The sequence below is a fragment of the Emydura macquarii genome, unplaced genomic scaffold (assembly GCF_026122565.2).
Source record: "Emydura macquarii macquarii isolate MOO-44397 ecotype Brisbane River unplaced genomic scaffold, CSIRO-AGI_Emac_v2 contig_2246, whole genome shotgun sequence".
NCBI lineage: Eukaryota > Metazoa > Chordata > Testudines > Chelidae > Emydura > Emydura macquarii.
In genome coordinates this window covers 3,349,130-3,367,020 of record NW_027132383.1, presented here as the reverse complement: position 1 = coordinate 3,367,020, position 17,891 = coordinate 3,349,130, and the positions used below count along the sequence as shown (strand labels likewise).

General features: G+C 61.0%; 1 protein-coding gene across 1 annotated transcript in view; it reads right to left on the bottom strand.

Annotated features, from left to right (window-relative positions):
• Positions 1–12,635: 12,635 nt before the first annotated feature.
• The window catches only part of PLEC (plectin), a 147,577-nt gene continuing 142,321 nt past the window's right edge, over positions 12,636–17,891 (bottom strand). The window contains exons 76-79 of the mRNA XM_067560057.1: positions 17,321–17,438; positions 15,163–15,348; positions 14,079–14,199; positions 12,636–13,911 (exon numbers count right to left, since the gene is read on the bottom strand). Coding sequence (XP_067416158.1) covers positions 14,135–14,199; positions 15,163–15,348; positions 17,321–17,438 — 369 coding nt within the window. The 3' untranslated portion in view covers positions 12,636–13,911; positions 14,079–14,134. The remainder of the gene's footprint in view (positions 13,912–14,078; positions 14,200–15,162; positions 15,349–17,320; positions 17,439–17,891) is intronic.

Genomic DNA, 17,891 nt, shown 5'->3' with positions numbered 1-17,891 from the left:
ATCGAGGTCAGACTGCCTGGGCCATCGTTCCCCAGCTCCTCCGTCTGCCTTTTGAAAGATGGGCACAATGTTAGCCCTTCTCCAGTCACCCAAGAGTTTGCAAATGTTATTTGCATTGAGCTTGGGGGGCTGGGCCCTGCTCCGTTTGTTTGGCAGTGGCGCTACAGAGCTGATACGCTAGAACAGACTAGCATTAGGCCTCTCCCGGCCCAGGTCACACCCTCTCCAGTGCTTTCCACCCAAGGCATGCCCCATGCTACAACCGGCAATTCACTCAGCCTCCTGCCCCACCCCCTCTCTGCTTTGCAGAGGCAACCCCACTGAGCCACAAAGGGAAGTAATTTGTCCAGCGTCTCATAGCGGGTTAGTGGCAGAGCCAGGAATCGAACCCAGGAGTCCTGGTGCCAACCTTGCCCCCACCCCTCGCTCTCACCTCTAGGCTCCCTGAAGTCATCTGCAGTCAGTGACTACGGATTGCCAGAGACCTTCTCCCCAGCCCTATTCCCTGGGCCCCAGTCAGCCCCTCCCTGAGAGCTGGGCTCGGCCGGGACTAGAGTCCTTGGACTGTGTCCTCCCCCCGTCCACCTCTTCCCTGCGCGCTGCACTCCCGGAGCTGTGCACAGGGCCCCATTAACCTCCCAGCTGCAGGCGGGGTGCTGCCGAGCTACCTGGCCCCAGGGCTTCTCCAGACTCAGCGCCTGCTCCCAGTGCTTCCCTTAGGCTGAGCAGGAGGGACTCAGCAGGGTGGCAGCTCCCCCGCCCTGTCCCCTCTCAGTTCCCAGACGCGGGTCACCGGAGGGCAACAGTCCAGAGTCCAATCTGCAGGCACACCACAAAGGGTTTAGTGAGGGTTATGCTGACAAGCTTAAAACCATAACCAGGCCTGTTATCTTTGGCTACTTGGAAGTTACTTGCACTCAGAGAGAAGTCAGCACAGGACACAGGAGATGTGAACACACAGGCTGGGTTTATTCTGCTGCTCCAAGACCAGACAGAGCTGGCTGCACTATTCCATAGAGGGCTAGCTCTGTTAGCTATGGCAAGCTAGGCAGGACCCACAAAACACAACATATTCCTCCTCCCTTAATGAAAACGCCCATTTAACAGAACAATCACTAAACCAGGGAATGAGGGCAGACTGCCTCAGTTCCCAGCTAAACCCTGGGGATTATTCTGTCCCATCACGTGGGTTTGCCCTAGCTAAAGATCCAGCCGTTGAGGAGGCCGCCTCTCTCTCTCTAGGTGGGTTGCGGCGAACGTCGGGTGTTTTTGCACTGGAAGGTGTTATCAGTGCAGGTCTAACGATGGGCTCGTACTCGAACAGGTGAGGATGTTGTATCTGCTCCAGCAGGGAAGGGGGCTGTATCTGCTGCAGAGGTGGATGGAGGACGGGCGTCAGGAACGGGTGACTCTTGACTCGAGGATATCTCACTGCAATGGTGAGGTCAGGCAGTGCAACTGGAGCTTTGTCCTTGGGACATGTGTGACCTGGCGACAACTGATCTACATGACACCGCCAGGTGAGATCACCTGCAGTCTGCACAGTGCAGGAAACAGGTCCTGTCTGGGCACTGACTAGCAGGGACCCATTTAGCTCCAGAAGCAGAGTTCCTAGCTAGGACAGGCTGTCCGGGACTAAAGGTTCCGTCTTTTGCTCTGTGTGCACGTCTGGTGACTTGGTTTTGCTGTTACGTTGCACAACTTGTCGTGCTTTGGCAGGTTTCAGCAGATCAAAGCAAGTGTGCAGCTATCGTCCCATCATTAGCAAAGCCGGGGACGCTTTGGTTGTAGCATGAGGTGTGTTTCTGTGGGATAGTCAGAAGGTGTCCAGACGCATTTGAATGGACGAATGTCCCCTTGCAGATCTTACAGCTTGTTTCATGGTCTGCACAAACCTTTCAGCTCATCCACTGGTGGGTGGATGATACGGTGCTGAAGTGATGTGATGTATCCCATTTGAGTTCATAAAATTCTCAGACTCTGAGAGATGAACCGCGGTCCGTTGTCACTCACAAGTGGTTCTGGCAGACCAAAACGACTAAAGATTTCTCGCAGTCTCTGGATAGAGTTTTCAGCAGTAGTGGCCGGCATTACAGAGATTTCTGGCCATTTGAAATGGGCATCGACAACAACCAGGAATGTGCTTCCTTCAAATGGTTCAGCAAAATCAACGTGAATACGCTGCCGCGGGTTTTCAGGCCAGTCCCATGGGTGTAGGGCACCAACTGAGGCGCTTTCCTCACACGCTGACATGAAGTACAAGCTCTTGCCTTCTCTTCAATGGCACTGTCCAGGCCATGCCACCAAAAGTAGCTTTGTGCAATTTCTTTCATGTGCACTATTCCACAGTGACTGAACGTAGCTGTTCTAACAGCTGTAATCTCAGTAGTGGTGGAATAACGACATGCATCTCCCACAACAAGCAACCAGAATGGACTGATAACTCCATCCTCCTGGACATGCAGGGAAGAAGGTCGGGTGAGACCCGTAGAGATGTTCTGTGCATCACTAGGTCCATAACTTGGGACAGTCCTGGGTCAATGTGAGTTGCCTTCTTTACTTGAGTAGCAGTGATGGGTGTGTTCTCTACCTGTTCAAAGTCGAAGATTTCTTTCTGGCCAATATCTTGATGTTTAACTGGTAAATGTAGTCTTGTGAGACCATCTGCATTGCAGTGCAGAGTGAATCTCTGATATTTGACCTCGTGTGTGTGTGGAAAGCGACAATGCCCATCATTGCATACGACTAGCAGCCGGTGGTGGAATGCCTGTGCGTGGTCCAAAAATTGATGTTAGAGGTCGATGGTCAGTGAGAAATGTGAACTTCCATCCAAACAGGTACTGGTGAAATTTCTGAATTCCGAAAACGATTCCCAGTGCGTCACGTTCGATTTGGGCATAGTTAGTTTCTGCTTTGCTTAAGGTATGTGATGAAAAAGCAATGGGTCTCTCCTCTCCAGAAGTTATCATGTGTGACACGTCCACTCCCACTCCATTAGGGGAGGCATCGCAGGCCAACTGTAGAGGTAAAGACAGGTCAAAATATGTCAAAACCTCTGAACTTAGCTGAAGTTAGTCCTGCTTTGAGCAGGGGGTTGGACTAGATGACCTCCTGAGGTCCCTTCCAACTCTAATATTCTATGATTCTATGATTCTAACTTAGCAATGCGCGTTTAGCCTTGTTAAATCCAACATCACAGGCTTCAGTCCACTTCCAGACCTTCTTTTGTCTGAGGAGTTCATGCAGTGGTTTTAGTAGTGTTGCTATCTGTGGAATAAACTTTCCATAGTAGTTCAATAGTCCAAAAAAGAGCGAAGTTGGCTACATTTCGAGGAGGTGGGGCTTCCACAAGAGCCTTGACTTTTGCAGGAGCCTTACGAAGGCCAGTAGCATCCATGATATGTCCCAAATAATCAACAGCGGGCTGGAAGAATTCACATTTGTCTTTGCGGACTCATTGGCCATGCTCGTCCAGTCTTTGCAGGGCAGTCTCCAAGTTCTTAAGGTGATCCTCCTCATTCTTGCCAGTGACCAGGATGTCATCAAGATAGCACTGGACTCCTGGCAAGCCACTCCAGATCTGGTCCATAGCCCTCTGTAACAAAGCTGGAGCAGACGTTATTCCAAAGGGCAAGCGACAGTATGGGCACAGCCCTTTATGTGTCACGATAGTCAACACCACTTGGGGGCTTCTCATCGATGTGCATGTGTAAATACGCCTGACTCAGCTCAATCTTGCTGAACTTTTGTCCACCAGCCAAGCCAGCAAAGAGGGCGTCGATGTAGGGATGAGGGTATTGCTCTGCACACACCACCAGGTTATCAGTGACCTTAAAATCCCCACAAATCTGAATGGAGCCATCTTTCTTCAATACTGGAATGATTGGGGCTGCCCATTGGCTGTGGGTAACTTGTACTAGGACTCCATTTTTGACCAGGCACTCCAGGTCCGCTTCAGCTTTTGACCTGATGGCATAAGGCACAGTTCTGGCTTTCAGATATTTTGGTTGGCTGTCAGGCTTAATGTTCAGTTTCACAGTGATTCCCTTCATACTTCCCAGGTCCTCTCCCAAAACAGCAGCATGTTTCTTAAATACAGCTATCAGACCTGTTTCTTCTTTAGCCATCCTGTGCACTTCTGCCCAGTGCAGCTGGATCTTCCTAAGCCATGACCTTCCCATTAAGGCTGGGTAATTGCCTTCCACCACAAACAGTGGCAATTTAGCAGTCTGTCCATTGAGCGCCACCTTAACATCAGTAGTGCCCAACATGGGCTCAGCTTCTCCAGTGTACATCTTCAGAACAGTTTTTGGTGGTTTAAGCGGGAGATGTGTTAGCTTCTCCTTATACACCGTGTCTGAGACCAGCGAAACTGCTGCGCCGAGGTCCAGTTCCATACGTACAGGTTTACCTCCCAACAGCGGGGTTACCCGCTATTCATGTGAGCTAATTGCCATGGACAAGCCATGGAGTGGCGCTGCTTCTTCAGACTGGGTGTCACTTTGATCATCCTGAGCCTGCTCTGCCGCGTGCAGATTTTCCCTTTTGCTCCGCCAGGCAGCAGGCTTCTTTTTCTCGGTTTGCCTGCTCTGTTTGACTCTTCTTTCTTCTGTTTGCAGGCACGCTCAGTGTGTCCCTTTCTGCCACATTGCCGACACACTAGGTCGTTACACCAGCATTCCGATGCATGGTGACCCGGCTTTCCACAGCGGTGACAGTCCCGGCTCCCCACTGGCTGTGGGTAGGTTCTTGTGACACCTTATGCACTCTGGTTGATGCACTGAGCTGTTGGGCTTCCTTTGTGGCCGGCTCCATGGAAACTGTAATTTCAATGGCCTTCTGCCAGGTGAGCTGGGCCTCTGTCAATAGGCGCTTCTGTGTCGCTTCACTGCACACCCCACAGACTGAGCTGTCACGCAGGCTGGCATTTAGCACGTCTTCAGAGCTCCTACAAATTGCACAATGGTTTCATCTTCTTCTGGATTCCTTTTGTGGAACCTAAATCTCTCTGCAATTGCCAGCGGTTCTGGGGGAAAATGTGCCTCCGCACATAGTCCTGCTCTGTTAGCTACAGCAAGGCAGGCAGGACACAAAACACGCAGCATATTCCTGCCAGTCGGGCTTATTTCTCTGTACGCCAACAGCTTCCTTCCCCCTCCAGTCCTAGGCTAGACGCCCAGAGAACTCTCCCTTTCCCTGACCATGGTTCCCTCCTTCGTCTTGGTAGCCTTAATTATACCTGGAGGTCCCCCCACCCCAGTGCCACCCCTTCCGATATATGGTCATGTTCCGCGTTGGGGGGTCTGGGCTGGGGGCTTTGATACAATCCCTTTTGTACCCCATGGGAGGGGCAGAGACCGGTGTCAGTTTATGGCCCCATGTTTGTTTCTTTTTAACACCTCCCTGCACCTCCCTCGCTTTCCCAGCTGCCTGCTGGGTCTTGTCCTGGCATCTGTCTTGAAGAAGAGCCAGAGTTTTCCGTCATTTGTGCATTCATGTATCGCACCCTCACTTTAACCGCAAACCTTCTCTTCCCACAGCACTAGAGGAAACCCATCGAGCTGCAAGGAGGCAAAAGGACACACGATGCCTTTGTTCTTTGCGCCAGTGTAAATCTGAGCTCTCAGGCAGGCAAACGGGCCCCGACAGCAGGCCCAGATCCGGCAGATACACAGCCCTAAATGCATATACAAACGTAAACGCTCTGCTGCTACCTACCGGTGTCCGGCTCTGACCCCGCCGGGTTAGTGGCATTAGTTGCTGATTCCCCTGGAATTGCCGGCCCCGCCGTGGCCAGCACCGTCCATAATGGTCCATTCAGGCCTTGGAGTCGGGGTGGGAGGGGAGCAGTGGCACATTGCCTGGCTCCCATCCCGCCCTGGCTCTGCTTCCTAGCCAGTGCATCCGTCTTCTGTCCCTGTGTCCTGGCCTCGGCAGTAGCCCTGCCGCATTGCACCCGCGCACGCTGGCCCTCTGCAAGCACAGCCATCTGCATCTGGCTGTCCACAGGGCCCTGGGATGCCTGGGATGCCCTGCCTGGCTTGTGGACTGGCTTCTTGATATCCAGTGTGGGGAAATCAGAAGCAGTTCGTGGCTGGTTGGGAAGCCGGGCTTCAGTGTCACCCACCAGCGTGGGGAGAATCTGCTCTCCTTTTGCAGCCTGCCCTGACCTTGGCATTATTAGTTGGCTACCCTGGGCACAGACAGGTCACAGTGGCATATCCTGGTGCCTCTTCAGGTAGGCTGTCTGCAATGGAGTCCAGAGTCACGTAAGCAGGTTCTGGTGACTCAGTGGTGATGCTGGCTTCTCCCTCTGGGCCCCTTGCACCTGGGAATGCCTTGATGGGCCATTATGCAGGCCATTGTTCTGTGGCCATCCTATCTGGGGTGTTGCCCAGGCAGCACAACTTGAAACACAGATATCTCCAATACATCTATAACTTCCATTTCAAATATCACACATGAACACAAGTATTATTATCTTACTTAGCACATTACAACCTTCCGAACAGTACCTGACATGGCATATCCCACATGGATTATTATGATTCTGCCATGCTGATGTCACCCAATATACTAACTGCCCCCCCACTCAAGCCAGCCCGCATGACACCCCCTTCCAGGCCAGGACATCCAGACCTCGAGCCATCACTGGCCACAGCACCTTGGCCTCAGCCAGGCCGGCGCCGGCCGCGGACCTAGCGCTTTGCCTTTGGGGGGCACCGATTGGGCCGGGAGTCTCCAGTCCTGGCTCCGCAGGGGAGGGCTCACGGGCAGGGCTCCCCCCGCAAGCACCCAGCATCACAGGATAATGAGTTCGCACCCACAAATGCACCCAACCAGGGGGCCGCCCCTCCCTGGGCTGCGGGACAGCAGGTCTCAATGAGAAAGTGGTAGACACCCAACCCGCCCCTCCCCCTGCAGACAGACTTCCCATCCCCTGGACACAACCAGAGCCCCTCAAATCCCGCCAGACCCTCCCCCAGAGACCCCCCAGCCCTGCCCTGCACCCGCCACTGAGTCTGTGCAGCCGCAGCTCCTGCCCATTGCATCCAGAGCCGGGCAGACAGCTGCCTCTCTGGACACGGGCGGGGGGCTGGGCTCTAGCGTGTGCCCAGCGCATGGGGGCCAGGCACGCTGTGGCAGTGGCCCTGCCCTTCGCCCCCCGGCCAGGCTCTGGGCAGCTCCAGGACGATCTCGTTAGCAACGCTGACGCTGGCCCGGTCCCAGCCTCTGTGCGCGTCTCGTGCAGCTGGGCCTGGCGGGATCTCACGGGGGCGTGTGGTCTGTGGGAGCTCTGGGGCCTGGTGTCTCCCCCGCAGTGCAGGGGCCTGGCACAGGCTTGTGAAGTGGGCAATGCAGGATGCTGTAATCGGAGCCCACCCCACCCCCCGTGCACAGGAGGGCAAGACCCGGCCTGGCACGGAGCAGGCCTTGGGGGAAGGGCAGGTGCTGCCTGGGCCAGGGTCTCGCCCAGCGCCTGTCCTAGGCTCTGTCTGCCTGGCCCCCGTGCTGCTGAGGGCCCCGGCTAATGCCAGGGTCGGGCAGTGGGGGCGGTGGGTGACGTGCCTGGGAGCTGGGGTGTTCCTGGGCTGCCCTGTGGTGCTGGAAGGGGGAGTCGGTGACCAGCCCTCACCCTACGCACAGCAGCGCATGCAGGGCTGGGAAGGCTGGCGCGGGACGTGCAGGCACAGGGCGGCCCAGGCGGGGTGGCTGCCGGGCCGTGGCGTGCGGCTAGCGCAGATGGGGCTGAGCTGGCCCAGCGTTTCCCCCAGTGCCGGGCTCACACGCTTGCGGGGCAGGTCCCCCACTCCAGCTCCAGCCCGGCAGGATGAATCGTCGTCTCAAAGAGGGTTTTCGGAGTGAGGAGCCGGCCGCTGCGGACTGGAGAAAGGGGCTGAGCGGCAAAACCAGCGCCACTGGGGCGGTGAGAAACGGTGGCAATAAAGTGCGAATTGCTGGACCTTGAGCTGCACTGACCCTGCCCAGGCAATTCAAACAGCAGCGAAGGGTTTCCAGTCACATCAATAAAAAGCGACTAAGGCAGGCGGCGGCTGAGCCACCATGCAGCATGGCCGGGGAGGAGATTAACGCTACTCTAGGTCTGGCCCAAAACTCTCTGAACATTGTGCCTCGGTTTCCAAGAAGGCCGACAATGTGGCCCAGGCACATGGGGCTGATGGAAAAGCGTGTGCAGAAATGGGAATGACGACGACATCTGAAGTGGAAGAAACACGTCAAGAGCTTCATGTGCTCAGCTCGGGGCTCCTGGCTAATCTCCACCCCCAGTGCTGGCAGAACTGGCACAGGAGGTAGCTAAAATCTGCCACAAACCTGGCTCTGGGTGTGGGGTGGAGCCGTGGGACTAGAGATGGGCTAACGTGGGATGTGCATTTAAGAAAGGGAAAGCAGGTGATTGGGGCAGTTCCAGAGCTGTTCCTCTGAGCTCAGCAGTGTTCAGACCAGTAGGGCACCGAGGGTCTCTGGTGCCCGGGGACCAAGCCTGCATTTGCACCCTCCTGTCTCACGCTGCACCCCTCCCCTCCCCCATGCAGGGCAGGAGGGGTCCTGGCACTGCCCCCAACTGCCCTGGGGAGGGGGGCTCTGTACCTGCGGGGGGGCGTGAGGCACCGGGGGGGCGCAAATGTAGGCTTGGCTCTGCTGCCCCCCCCCCCCCACACACACACACTTACCTGCCGTGCAACGTCCCCCTTCCCTGCTGCAGCAGGAGCCCCACAGGCTGGCGCCTGGAGCAGCAGGTAAGTGCACTCCAGGATGGCCATTCATGGAGGGCAGGGGGCACAGGAGGGTCTGTGCCCCTCAGAGCCTCTTGCGTCCCCCCACCTCGGGCCCCCCCACTCAGGCCAGTGCCCGGGGGCCTGGCCCCCCCCCTCTCCAGTACGCCACTGCTCAAAGCTTTAGAACAAAGTGTGCAGGAAATCCTGACGCGGCTCGGGATGGCAGGGGGTCAGGAGCTGTGCTGCAGGCTGACCGGATTTATAGCCAAGGGACACGCAGCAGAGCTGATGTAACGCGACGTCACTGGAGCACTGGACATGCTGCAGGTGGGACACGATTAGCTAAATTAGGGCAGCCGGGGCTCAGCACAAGGCTGGGATGGTGGGTAAGGACCTGGCTAATGGGGGACGCAGCGGTCCTGCTGAAAGAGGAACTGTCGCCCTGGAGGGAGGTGACGAGTGCAGCTGCTCCGGGAGCAGCCTTGGGACGGATCTTACTCAATATTTTTACTAATGCCCTTGGCACTAACCGGCGGCGCCTGCTAAAGCTGGGAGGCAGCCGCAGGACAGCAGGACAGCAGGACAGCAGGCCCAGACTGCTACATGGGAAGGGCCGGCTGACCTGGATGGCCGGAACGGGGTGAAATTCAACCGGACAAAGGGCAGGGTCCTGCACTTCGGGTCTAATCGTGCCGGGGTGGGGGAGCTCGGCAGTGGGACGCGCCGGAGACGCGAGCCGTGGGGGTGGCTCCTCACAGGCGGACTATGCGCCACCCGTGTGATGCGGCTGCGAAACAGGCACATGCAAACCGAGGATGTCTCAGGCGAGCGCGCGAGCGAGGACGTGTTAACGCCATTGACCAAGGCAGGGCCACGTTAGGACGTCTGTGTCCTGCTCTCTGCCCCGTGCTCTCAGCCTGGACCAGCGCCTCGCTGGGCTGGGGAGGATCTTCGGAGCGACGAGAAGCGCTTGGCTTGGTCAGTCCAGCAAAAAGACCCAGGGGTGCGGCTGCTCCGTACGATGCATTGGAAGGGGGGTCCCAGGTGGGAGACGAGCCATGGACGCTGAAGGCCAATGTTGGCACAAGAACAGACAGGGAGGGCCCGGCCAGGACCAAATTCAGAGGGTGAGGCTCCGAGGGATGGGGCCAGCCACGGAGTTTCCAGCCGTCGGAGTGCAAGGGACGCAGCAGCCTCGGGCTGCCTTCTGCCTTGTGTCTCCTTCCTGTCAGCTCACGCTGCAGGGTTTCAGCTGCCACCTGCAGAGCCAGGAAGGGCGTCTCCCCCGACACCCCCACGTGTGCTGCTGCTTGGCTTTAGTCTCCTTCTTCTGAGGCATCCAGGATGGCCGGAGCCGGGCCGGAGCTGGGGGCTGCGCTGAGAATTCCCTCGCTCAGGTGCGGCTGACTGGTGGTGTTGACCTGCTCAGGGTCTCGGGTTCACCCTATATGGGCTAGCCCAGGAATTCCCTCCCCACCACCCAGGGCAGAGTGGCAGGGACCCTGGAGGGTTTTTCACTGCAGCAAGGGGGGGCAGGTCCATCTAAATTACTATGCCCCCCCTTCCTTCGCCCGGCTGCAGTCAGCTGAGCCTTCCGCCGTGGGCCCGTGGCTCCCTGAACCTGCCGGTCCTGCCAGGCACCTTGGTGCGCCGGCACGCCCCGCTGTTCTCACTCTCACAGCACACGCCCTGTGTGGGAGCTGGGGCCCAGGCCCCGGGCGGCCGGCAGAGAACACAAAGGGAGCTGCCACAAAGGGTTTGCAGGGCGTCGCCGCTGTGGGAAGGGCTGTGCTCATGTCTCATGCCCGCCAGAGCTGCCTCAGCCTGCCCTCCCAGCTCCCAGCACAAAGACGAACACGCCGCTTCAGCTGGGCCCTCGCGGGACTGCAGCCAAGTTCCCACAACGGCCACGGCTGTGCGGGCATCACACCGCCGGCCAGCACGGGCTGGGGGTATCGCCGCTGGCACAAGGAGACCGTGCAGCGGGCAGGGGCTGGCACAGAGAATAAAGGGAGCCGAGATTCACAGCCGGTGCTACAGTCTGGGCCTGCTACCTCCTCTGGCTCTGCCAATGGCCATGCAGGCAGGGGCAGCGTCCCGTGATCTAGGTCAGTGGGGCGCTGACCGCGCTGCGTGAACAGGCGGCTCTGTGCCCGCTGGCATGCGGAGAGGAGCCGGGCAGCTCTGGCCAGTCCCACTCGTGCTGTACGTGGGTGGGACCCTGTGCCCTGGGCTGGTCACACGGGCACAGACAGGGCCCGGCAGGAATGGTGGGGGCCTGGAGACGGGGGATGGGCCGGCGAGCTCCCTGGCTGGGAGAGGGGCGGTGTTGGAAGGCCACAGACTAATGGGCGGGGGTGGGGGGGGGCAGCACTAGGGTTCTGGGGGGTGGAGGAAATTCTCTCAGCACAGCCCAGCAAGGCCAGCGCCGTCCCTGGCGCCGTGCACCCTGGCGATGCACCATCCTGACGCTGGCTCCCTCCCACTGCCTCAGCCCGCAGGACCGGGGCTGCCCTCCCGTCCTGGCCTGGCCCGGCCTGCAAGGCTGCCGTGCCCGACAAACCAGGCAGCTGCCAGCTCCCGGGGCAGCGGTGGCGCTGTTCTGGGGTGTCTGCGCCCCGTGCAGGGTGGGGCCGTTGCTGGGTCTGGGCTTGGCTCTGCATTGGTTTCCACTCACCTGCTGAGGCAGCTGCAGCAGGTGCCTGTCCCGGCTCACCCGCCCCGGCAGGGATCCCTGGCAGGCCTGCAGCCGGCTCCAGCCCCACGCAGCACCAGTGTGACGCTGGGTTCCTGGCCCGGAGCGCCCGGCTGCCAGGGAGCAGACCCTGAGTGGCTGCAGCCGGGCCCCGCACACGGAGCTGCTGTTCTTGGTTTGGAGTCCCACCACCGAGGGGCCTGATCCTGGCCACCTCCTGCCCTGCAGCACCTGGCACAGCCAGGCCCGCAGGAGCCTCCGCATCAGCCTGCTCGGCCAGCAACCCCTGCCCCAGCTGCCCAGCCCTGCACCCCCAGACCCGGTCTGACCCCCTGCGGCTGCGGGCGGGGCTAAGTCAATCGTGTGCACAACGTTTCCCCTGAAGCAGAGTATTTGGTGCCCCCAGGAGGCTCATTGGCGCCTTGGCTGCCAGGGGCTGGGCTGGGCAGGGCTGGGGACTGGGCTCCTGCCGGTGCCCGGGGGCTCCTTGCTGCCCTGCAGCAGCGGCTGGCCGGCGGGCGCGTGGACTGGCGCTGGATCTTCGTGCAGACGGGTCACTGGTACGGGCTGGGGTGTTTCTGCGCCGCGGCCAGACCCGTGTGCTGGGCTGAGCGGCAGCAACGCGGCGCAGGAATCGCGGCAGCGTTGTGTTGGAACCGAGCTGAAGAGCCCGGGGCACGTCTACACCAGCCACCCACCTGGGGCTCGCCAGTCACACGCTGCCTGCCCCAGTGCCAGCAGCGGGGCCACCCCGTGGGCGGGCCTCTGGGGCAGCTCTGGCCAAGCCAAGCACTGCAGGCAGGCAGGGAGGGAGGGGACCAGGGCCCAGGGTCAGTGCAGCAAGGGCAGGGATGCTGCGATCTCTGTGCCTAGCCCCCAGGGCTCCTGGGGGCCAGTGCTAGCCCCATGGGCCCACTGGGCGCCTGCCCCAGGAACAGGCCCAACTGCAGCTTGTTGTGAGCTCCGGATGCGCTTGGAGCGTGAGCACAGCCGCTGTCCCGTCCAGCTGGTCTGAGCCCCGTGGCCCGCAGGGAGCTGGGGCTGTTCCAGGGGCACATGTACCCCCAGCACTGGACAGCGTCACCCCCGACAGCCACCCTGACCAGTGGCCTCTGCGTCCTTCCCCCTGCAGGCGGGCCTGGTGCCCCCCGTATCGAGCGAGCGTGAGCCGCTAGCCAGACAGACGCCCAGGCGGCTCTATGGTGTGTATAGAAAAATCTACTCTTTATTGTCCCTGGCAGGGGTGGCTACAGCCGTAGCGACAGTCTGCCGGGGGTGGCTACAGCTGTACCGACAGTCTGCCGGGGGTGGTTACAACCATAGCGAGTCTGCCGGGGGTGGCTACAGCCGTAGCGACAGTCTGCGCTATTGCGGGCAGGCAGCGGGGCCGGAGACCACGGTCCAGCTGACGCCAGAGCGGACGGGGCCCGGCTGCCAGGGGGTCAGTGCTGCAGGCAGGTGGGGGGGCTAGGGGCTCCGGCATCGTGCAGGACCCGCTGTGGGGCAGCATGAGGCGGGGGGAGGCTGGTTGGTGGGGCAATGCCTGTCAGAGTGGGGAGAGCAGCCGTGGGCCCTGCCCTCACACCCAGGGGCCAGGGGAGGTAGCACCGGAAATGGGCCCCTGCAACTGCGCTGGGACTCCAGGCCCTGGCTGAGGGCTCACGTCTGAGCAGACCATGGGCTGCAGCAATGACGCCCCCCCCCAAACCTGCTACTGGGTAACACACACCAGGGTGGGATGGGGCGGGGCAGTGACAGTGCGGGACCTCACAACCGAGCCCCCAGCAGGGGGTGCTGTGGGGGCAGGGCAAGCGCTGGGTTGGGGGGGCTCCCAGCAGGGGGTGCTGTGAGGACGGGGCAGTAACTGGCTGGGGGGCAGTGCCCACCTGCTGCGCTGCAGGCGTGCCGGCGGTGAGGGGCTGGGCCTCGCGTGGTTTTCCTGCAGCAGGGATGTTGAGGTCTGAGCTCTTCAGGGCCGGGCGAGAGCCCAGGTTCTGTCTGCAGCTGCAGGGGGCTGAGGGTGCCCCCTTCCCTCACCCGGAGCCTTCTCTCTGCTGCGCTGGTGGGGACGTGTACCGCGTGCCCGGAGGGGCGCAGGCTGGTGGGGTTGCTGGGGATCCTTGTGTATATCCTGGGCTGGACACACAGCAGAGCCTCCCGCGGGATCCTCCGGTCCCCTGCCCTGCAAGCAGGGAGCGGCAGAGCACACGCATGCACACACCCCGAGGTGCACACACACACACGCACGTACACACACGCACACACAGAGCTCTCTGCTGCAGGAGCCATGCCAGCTGCTTCCATCCTCTCCGGCCTGGGAGCCCCACTCTCCGGCGTGGTGGAAAATCCTGAGTGGGGTTGGCTGCGTGGGGGCGGGCGCCTGCCAGCCCCTGGTGAAGAGGTGCTGCTCGCGGGGGGCTCACTGCACATGGGATGGGACGAGCTGCAGCTGTCAGGTGGGAGGCCCTTCGGGGAGCGCTGGAAGCAAAGCAGAGGGTGTGAGCCAAGAGTAACTTTGGCAGCAGGGGCAGCCCCAGGGCCGAGGATCTCGTCCTCCACCCACGACACCCAGGAACCCCTCCTGGGCCGGGGCGTAGCCAGCCTGTCCCCAGCCGGGCTGCGGGAGATCTGCGAGTGGCTCTCACCTGGGGGTGCAGACTCGGTGCTGTCCTTGGCTGCGCTGAAGCTCGGCTCAGCCCCGTCAGCCAGGAGGGAGCTGCGGGAACGGTGGCACCGGTCCCCGGAGCGCGTCCGCCGCAGGACAGCCTGGGGGGCAGAGCAGAGCAGAGCAGAGCAGAGGAGGTAATTGGTGAGGACAGGGCCTGGGCAGCTCCTCCATCCCGCCCTGCCCTCCATGCCGGCTGGGGAAGGAGCTCAGCCCACCCACACAGCTCGCTGCAGGGCAGTGGCCACGCAGACCCGGGGCTGGGGAATCAACGTCGGGTGAGCCTGGGCTCCCATGTAAGGCCGGTTTTTGGCAGCCAAAAGCGAAGAGGCATGAGATCTCCCCGTGTAAATCACACCCCGTGTCACCCGGCTGCTGCTGCGCTAACAGCCCCTGCCACCACCAGCTGAAGAACCAGATCTCGAGGTTCTGCTTCTTTCGTCTGATGGGTCCCACTTCTCTGCTGTGTAGCTGGATGATTTCTGGCTGCTTTGGCTGCTTCTGCCTGGTGCATCACTAAGCGTGCACTACTTAAACCAGCGAGGGCGGTTACAGCCCGGTCTCATGCTGGGCGAGTGCTGCTGTCTGCGTACTTTAGTTTAAAGCCATCGGTTAAGTTATTGCTAAACGGGACCCAAGTTTTAACACTATAAACGGGGTCCGAAAGGGCCTTCTTTGGAACCGAACTCCAGGCCAGGCCAGACCTCAGCACCCGGCCAACCACGCTGCGCAGAACCTGGAGTCCTCCCCAGCCAGCAGGAGCTGTTTGTCTGCCTTCCTGGGAGCGGTGAGCAGTGTGTGCGCAGCGGGTGTGCTGTGCGGGTGACTGTGGACACAGAGAATCAGGCTATGTCTGGGTAAGGCTCCGCCACTGGTAAAAGGCTCCACAACCTGCAGAAAAATACCCCCCGAGCCCTACGGATTGGGTCAGGGTGGGGTGCCTAGTGTGCGGGTAATACCCACCCTCCTGCCCCGGGCACGTCTCCAGGAGTCCCTGGGGGGCGCTGCCCTGCCAGGCTGGGGTCACACGGGGACATGGGCCTGCCGGGTCCCGTGGTGCTTACCTTCCTGGCCAGGGGACTGCTGGGGGCGGAGGCGCTGCTGTAGAGGCTGAGGCTGGAGTTGGAGCGGCTGCGGGACAGCACTTTGGAGGGGGGCTGACTGGCTGCTGGCACACGTGGCGGCCGCGGCCCCTAAGGCATCTGGGGACAGGTATTTCTCATTGATCTTCAGGTTGGTCCTTCCCTTCACTGCTCAGGGAGACAGACAGTCAGAGGCCGGGGGCACCGGCAGGGGCGCGCTGAGCAGGGGGCAAGGGCTGCTGGAGGGCCGGCCATAGGAACTGTGGCGTGCCAGGGAAGCGGGCGGAGGGGGGCTGGGGGGGCATCACCAGGGCTAACAACTGGGTTTGCCCGTGGGGCGGCCAAGGCTGGGATTAACAGCTGCTGCCCCGGGGATTATTCCGGGGGGACCAGCTGGTTTAGGTTTGGGTTCAGATTCTGCGAGCCCTGCATTTTAGCGAGGTCTAGGGAGTTACAGCAGGGGTGCTGGGAGCCAGGACGCCTGGATCGTGAGGAGAGGCTGAGGGAACTGGGCTTGTTTAGTCTGCAGCAGAGAAGAGTGAGGGGGGATTTGATAGCAGCCTTTAACTACCTGAAAGGGGGTTCCAGGGAGGATGGGGCTAGGCTGTTCTCGGTGGTGGCAGGTGACAGAACAAGGAGCAATGGTCTCAAGTTGCAGGGGGGGGAGGTCTAGGTTGGACATTAGGAAACAGTTTTCCCCTAGGAGGGTGGTGAAGCACTGGAATGGGTTACCCGGGGAGGTGGTGGAATCTCCATCCTTAGAGGTTTTTAAGGCCCGGGTTGACAAAGCCCTGGCTGGGATGATTTAGGTGGGGTTGGTCCTGCTTTGAGCAGGGGTGGGACTAGATACCTCCTGAGCTCTCGTCCAACCCTCCTCTTCTCTGGGTTTCTGATTGTATCCCCGGCTCTGGGGGGAGGGGATCTAGTGGGTTAGAGCAGGGGGGCTGGGAGCCAGGACGCCTGGAGTCTCTCCCCGCCTCTGCAAGGTGAGCAGGTAACTCCTGGTTCGGTTCACACTGCCCGTGATGTGACCGTGGCGAGGGCCGTCTGCTCTCGTACTCAGGGCTCGAAGCACACAAGGAGCTTGCAGCATCACAACATTTCCTGCTGTTGTGTCAGCCTGTGGACCCCGGGGCAGGAATATCCGTCCATCCGTCCGTCCGTCCGTCCAGCTGGCACAGGGACCTACCGGCTTGGCCCATGGGACTCTCCCTTCCCATGGCTGGGCCTGGGGCGCCCCCCGCTGGCTGGCACAAGCAAAGCACCGACACCGAGCCCCAGACCCACCCTCGCCGAGCTCCTGCCGTTTTGGGGCACGGCTCAGTCTCACGGGGCTGTCAGAGCCCCAGGGCCCCCGACCAGGCACAGCTGCACCCTGCCCTGCTCACCAGGCTCTTGGGGGCAAAGCCCCCACCCAGGAGCCCCCAGTCAGTCTCTGCCAGTGCCCCCTCCCCTGCTGGTTCCCGGGAGCCCTGTCTCCGGCCCAACCAGGGTGACTCCAGCACACACCCCGGGGTGCCCACAGGGCACGGGGCGGGGGGGCCTCCCCCAAGCCTCGGCCCCTCCTCTCATCACTGGGCAGGGCGACCGGAGGGTTAGCCGGGGCCAGGGATTCCAGCTGTTAGGGCACAGCCCGGGGGAGGGGGGGGGGGGCCAGTGGTGCCAATGGCAGGAGATCTCCCATCATGCACTGAGCCCCCTGGACAGGCCCTTTAAACCTGCCCTAGCAGGGCTCCCGGGGCAGCGCCGCCTCCCAGTCTGTGCGCCCAGGGGCGCTGCAGGGACTTCTGCAACCACCTGCTTCCGGTGGCCCATAGAAACAGCCCAGCCCTGGACCCACAGGGACACCAGGTCACCTGGGGGAGGGGATGGCCTGGCCCAGCCTCAGCCGGAGCCATTCCGACAGTAGCCCCGCAGTCGGCGGCTGGCCGGTGACCGCAGCCCAAGGCAGAGAGGGCGAAGGGCTAATTCCTTGTCCCAGGCCCCTGCTCTGCGCTCGCTGAGCCCCATGTCCCACCGCAGCCGGGGGAAAGACAGCAGGGTGAGGCTCTCCCCCAGGTCTCTGGCTCCCAGGGGCCTGCCCACCCCTTGCCCCACATGCAGCGGGGAGCCAGGGCCCAGCCCGCTCCGCTGCACCTACCTCTGCAGGGGTCGTTCTTCACCAGGAATTCATCGAGCGCAATCCAGCCGCCGCCCACGCGCACCATCAAGGTGCTGCGCAGGATCCGCACCATGCGCAGCTGCTGTGACTCCCCAAACTGCAGCAGCAAGAGGCATGGGCAGCGTGTGAGCACAATGCAGGGCTTCTTTTCATCTTGCAATGGGGATGCTGCCAGGGATGTGCTGGGCACGTCTAGGGTGTGCCAGCACCTAGACAGGCTGGGACGGGAACGCCTGAGAGGAGCCGAATTATCACGGTCCCTCTGCAAACCACCAGCCCCCGGCTCCTGGCTCTCCTAGCCTCGGGTCTCACTAGCCCCTAATCAGCCTGTCACCCGCCTCCGGCCCCCTCGATTCCTGCCGGGCCCTTTCTGAGCCGGGGTGGCCAGCCCAGGACGCAGAGCCCCCCCCCCCCATGCACAGAATGGCTCTGGGACATCGCCCAGCCCCCGGGTGAGCAGGTGCAGTGAGCGCAGGGCCCAGCATGGGCGAGGTCAGAGAAAGTGTCTCTGCCACAGACAGGATTTTGCGTTGTCGACCCTGTACCCCCA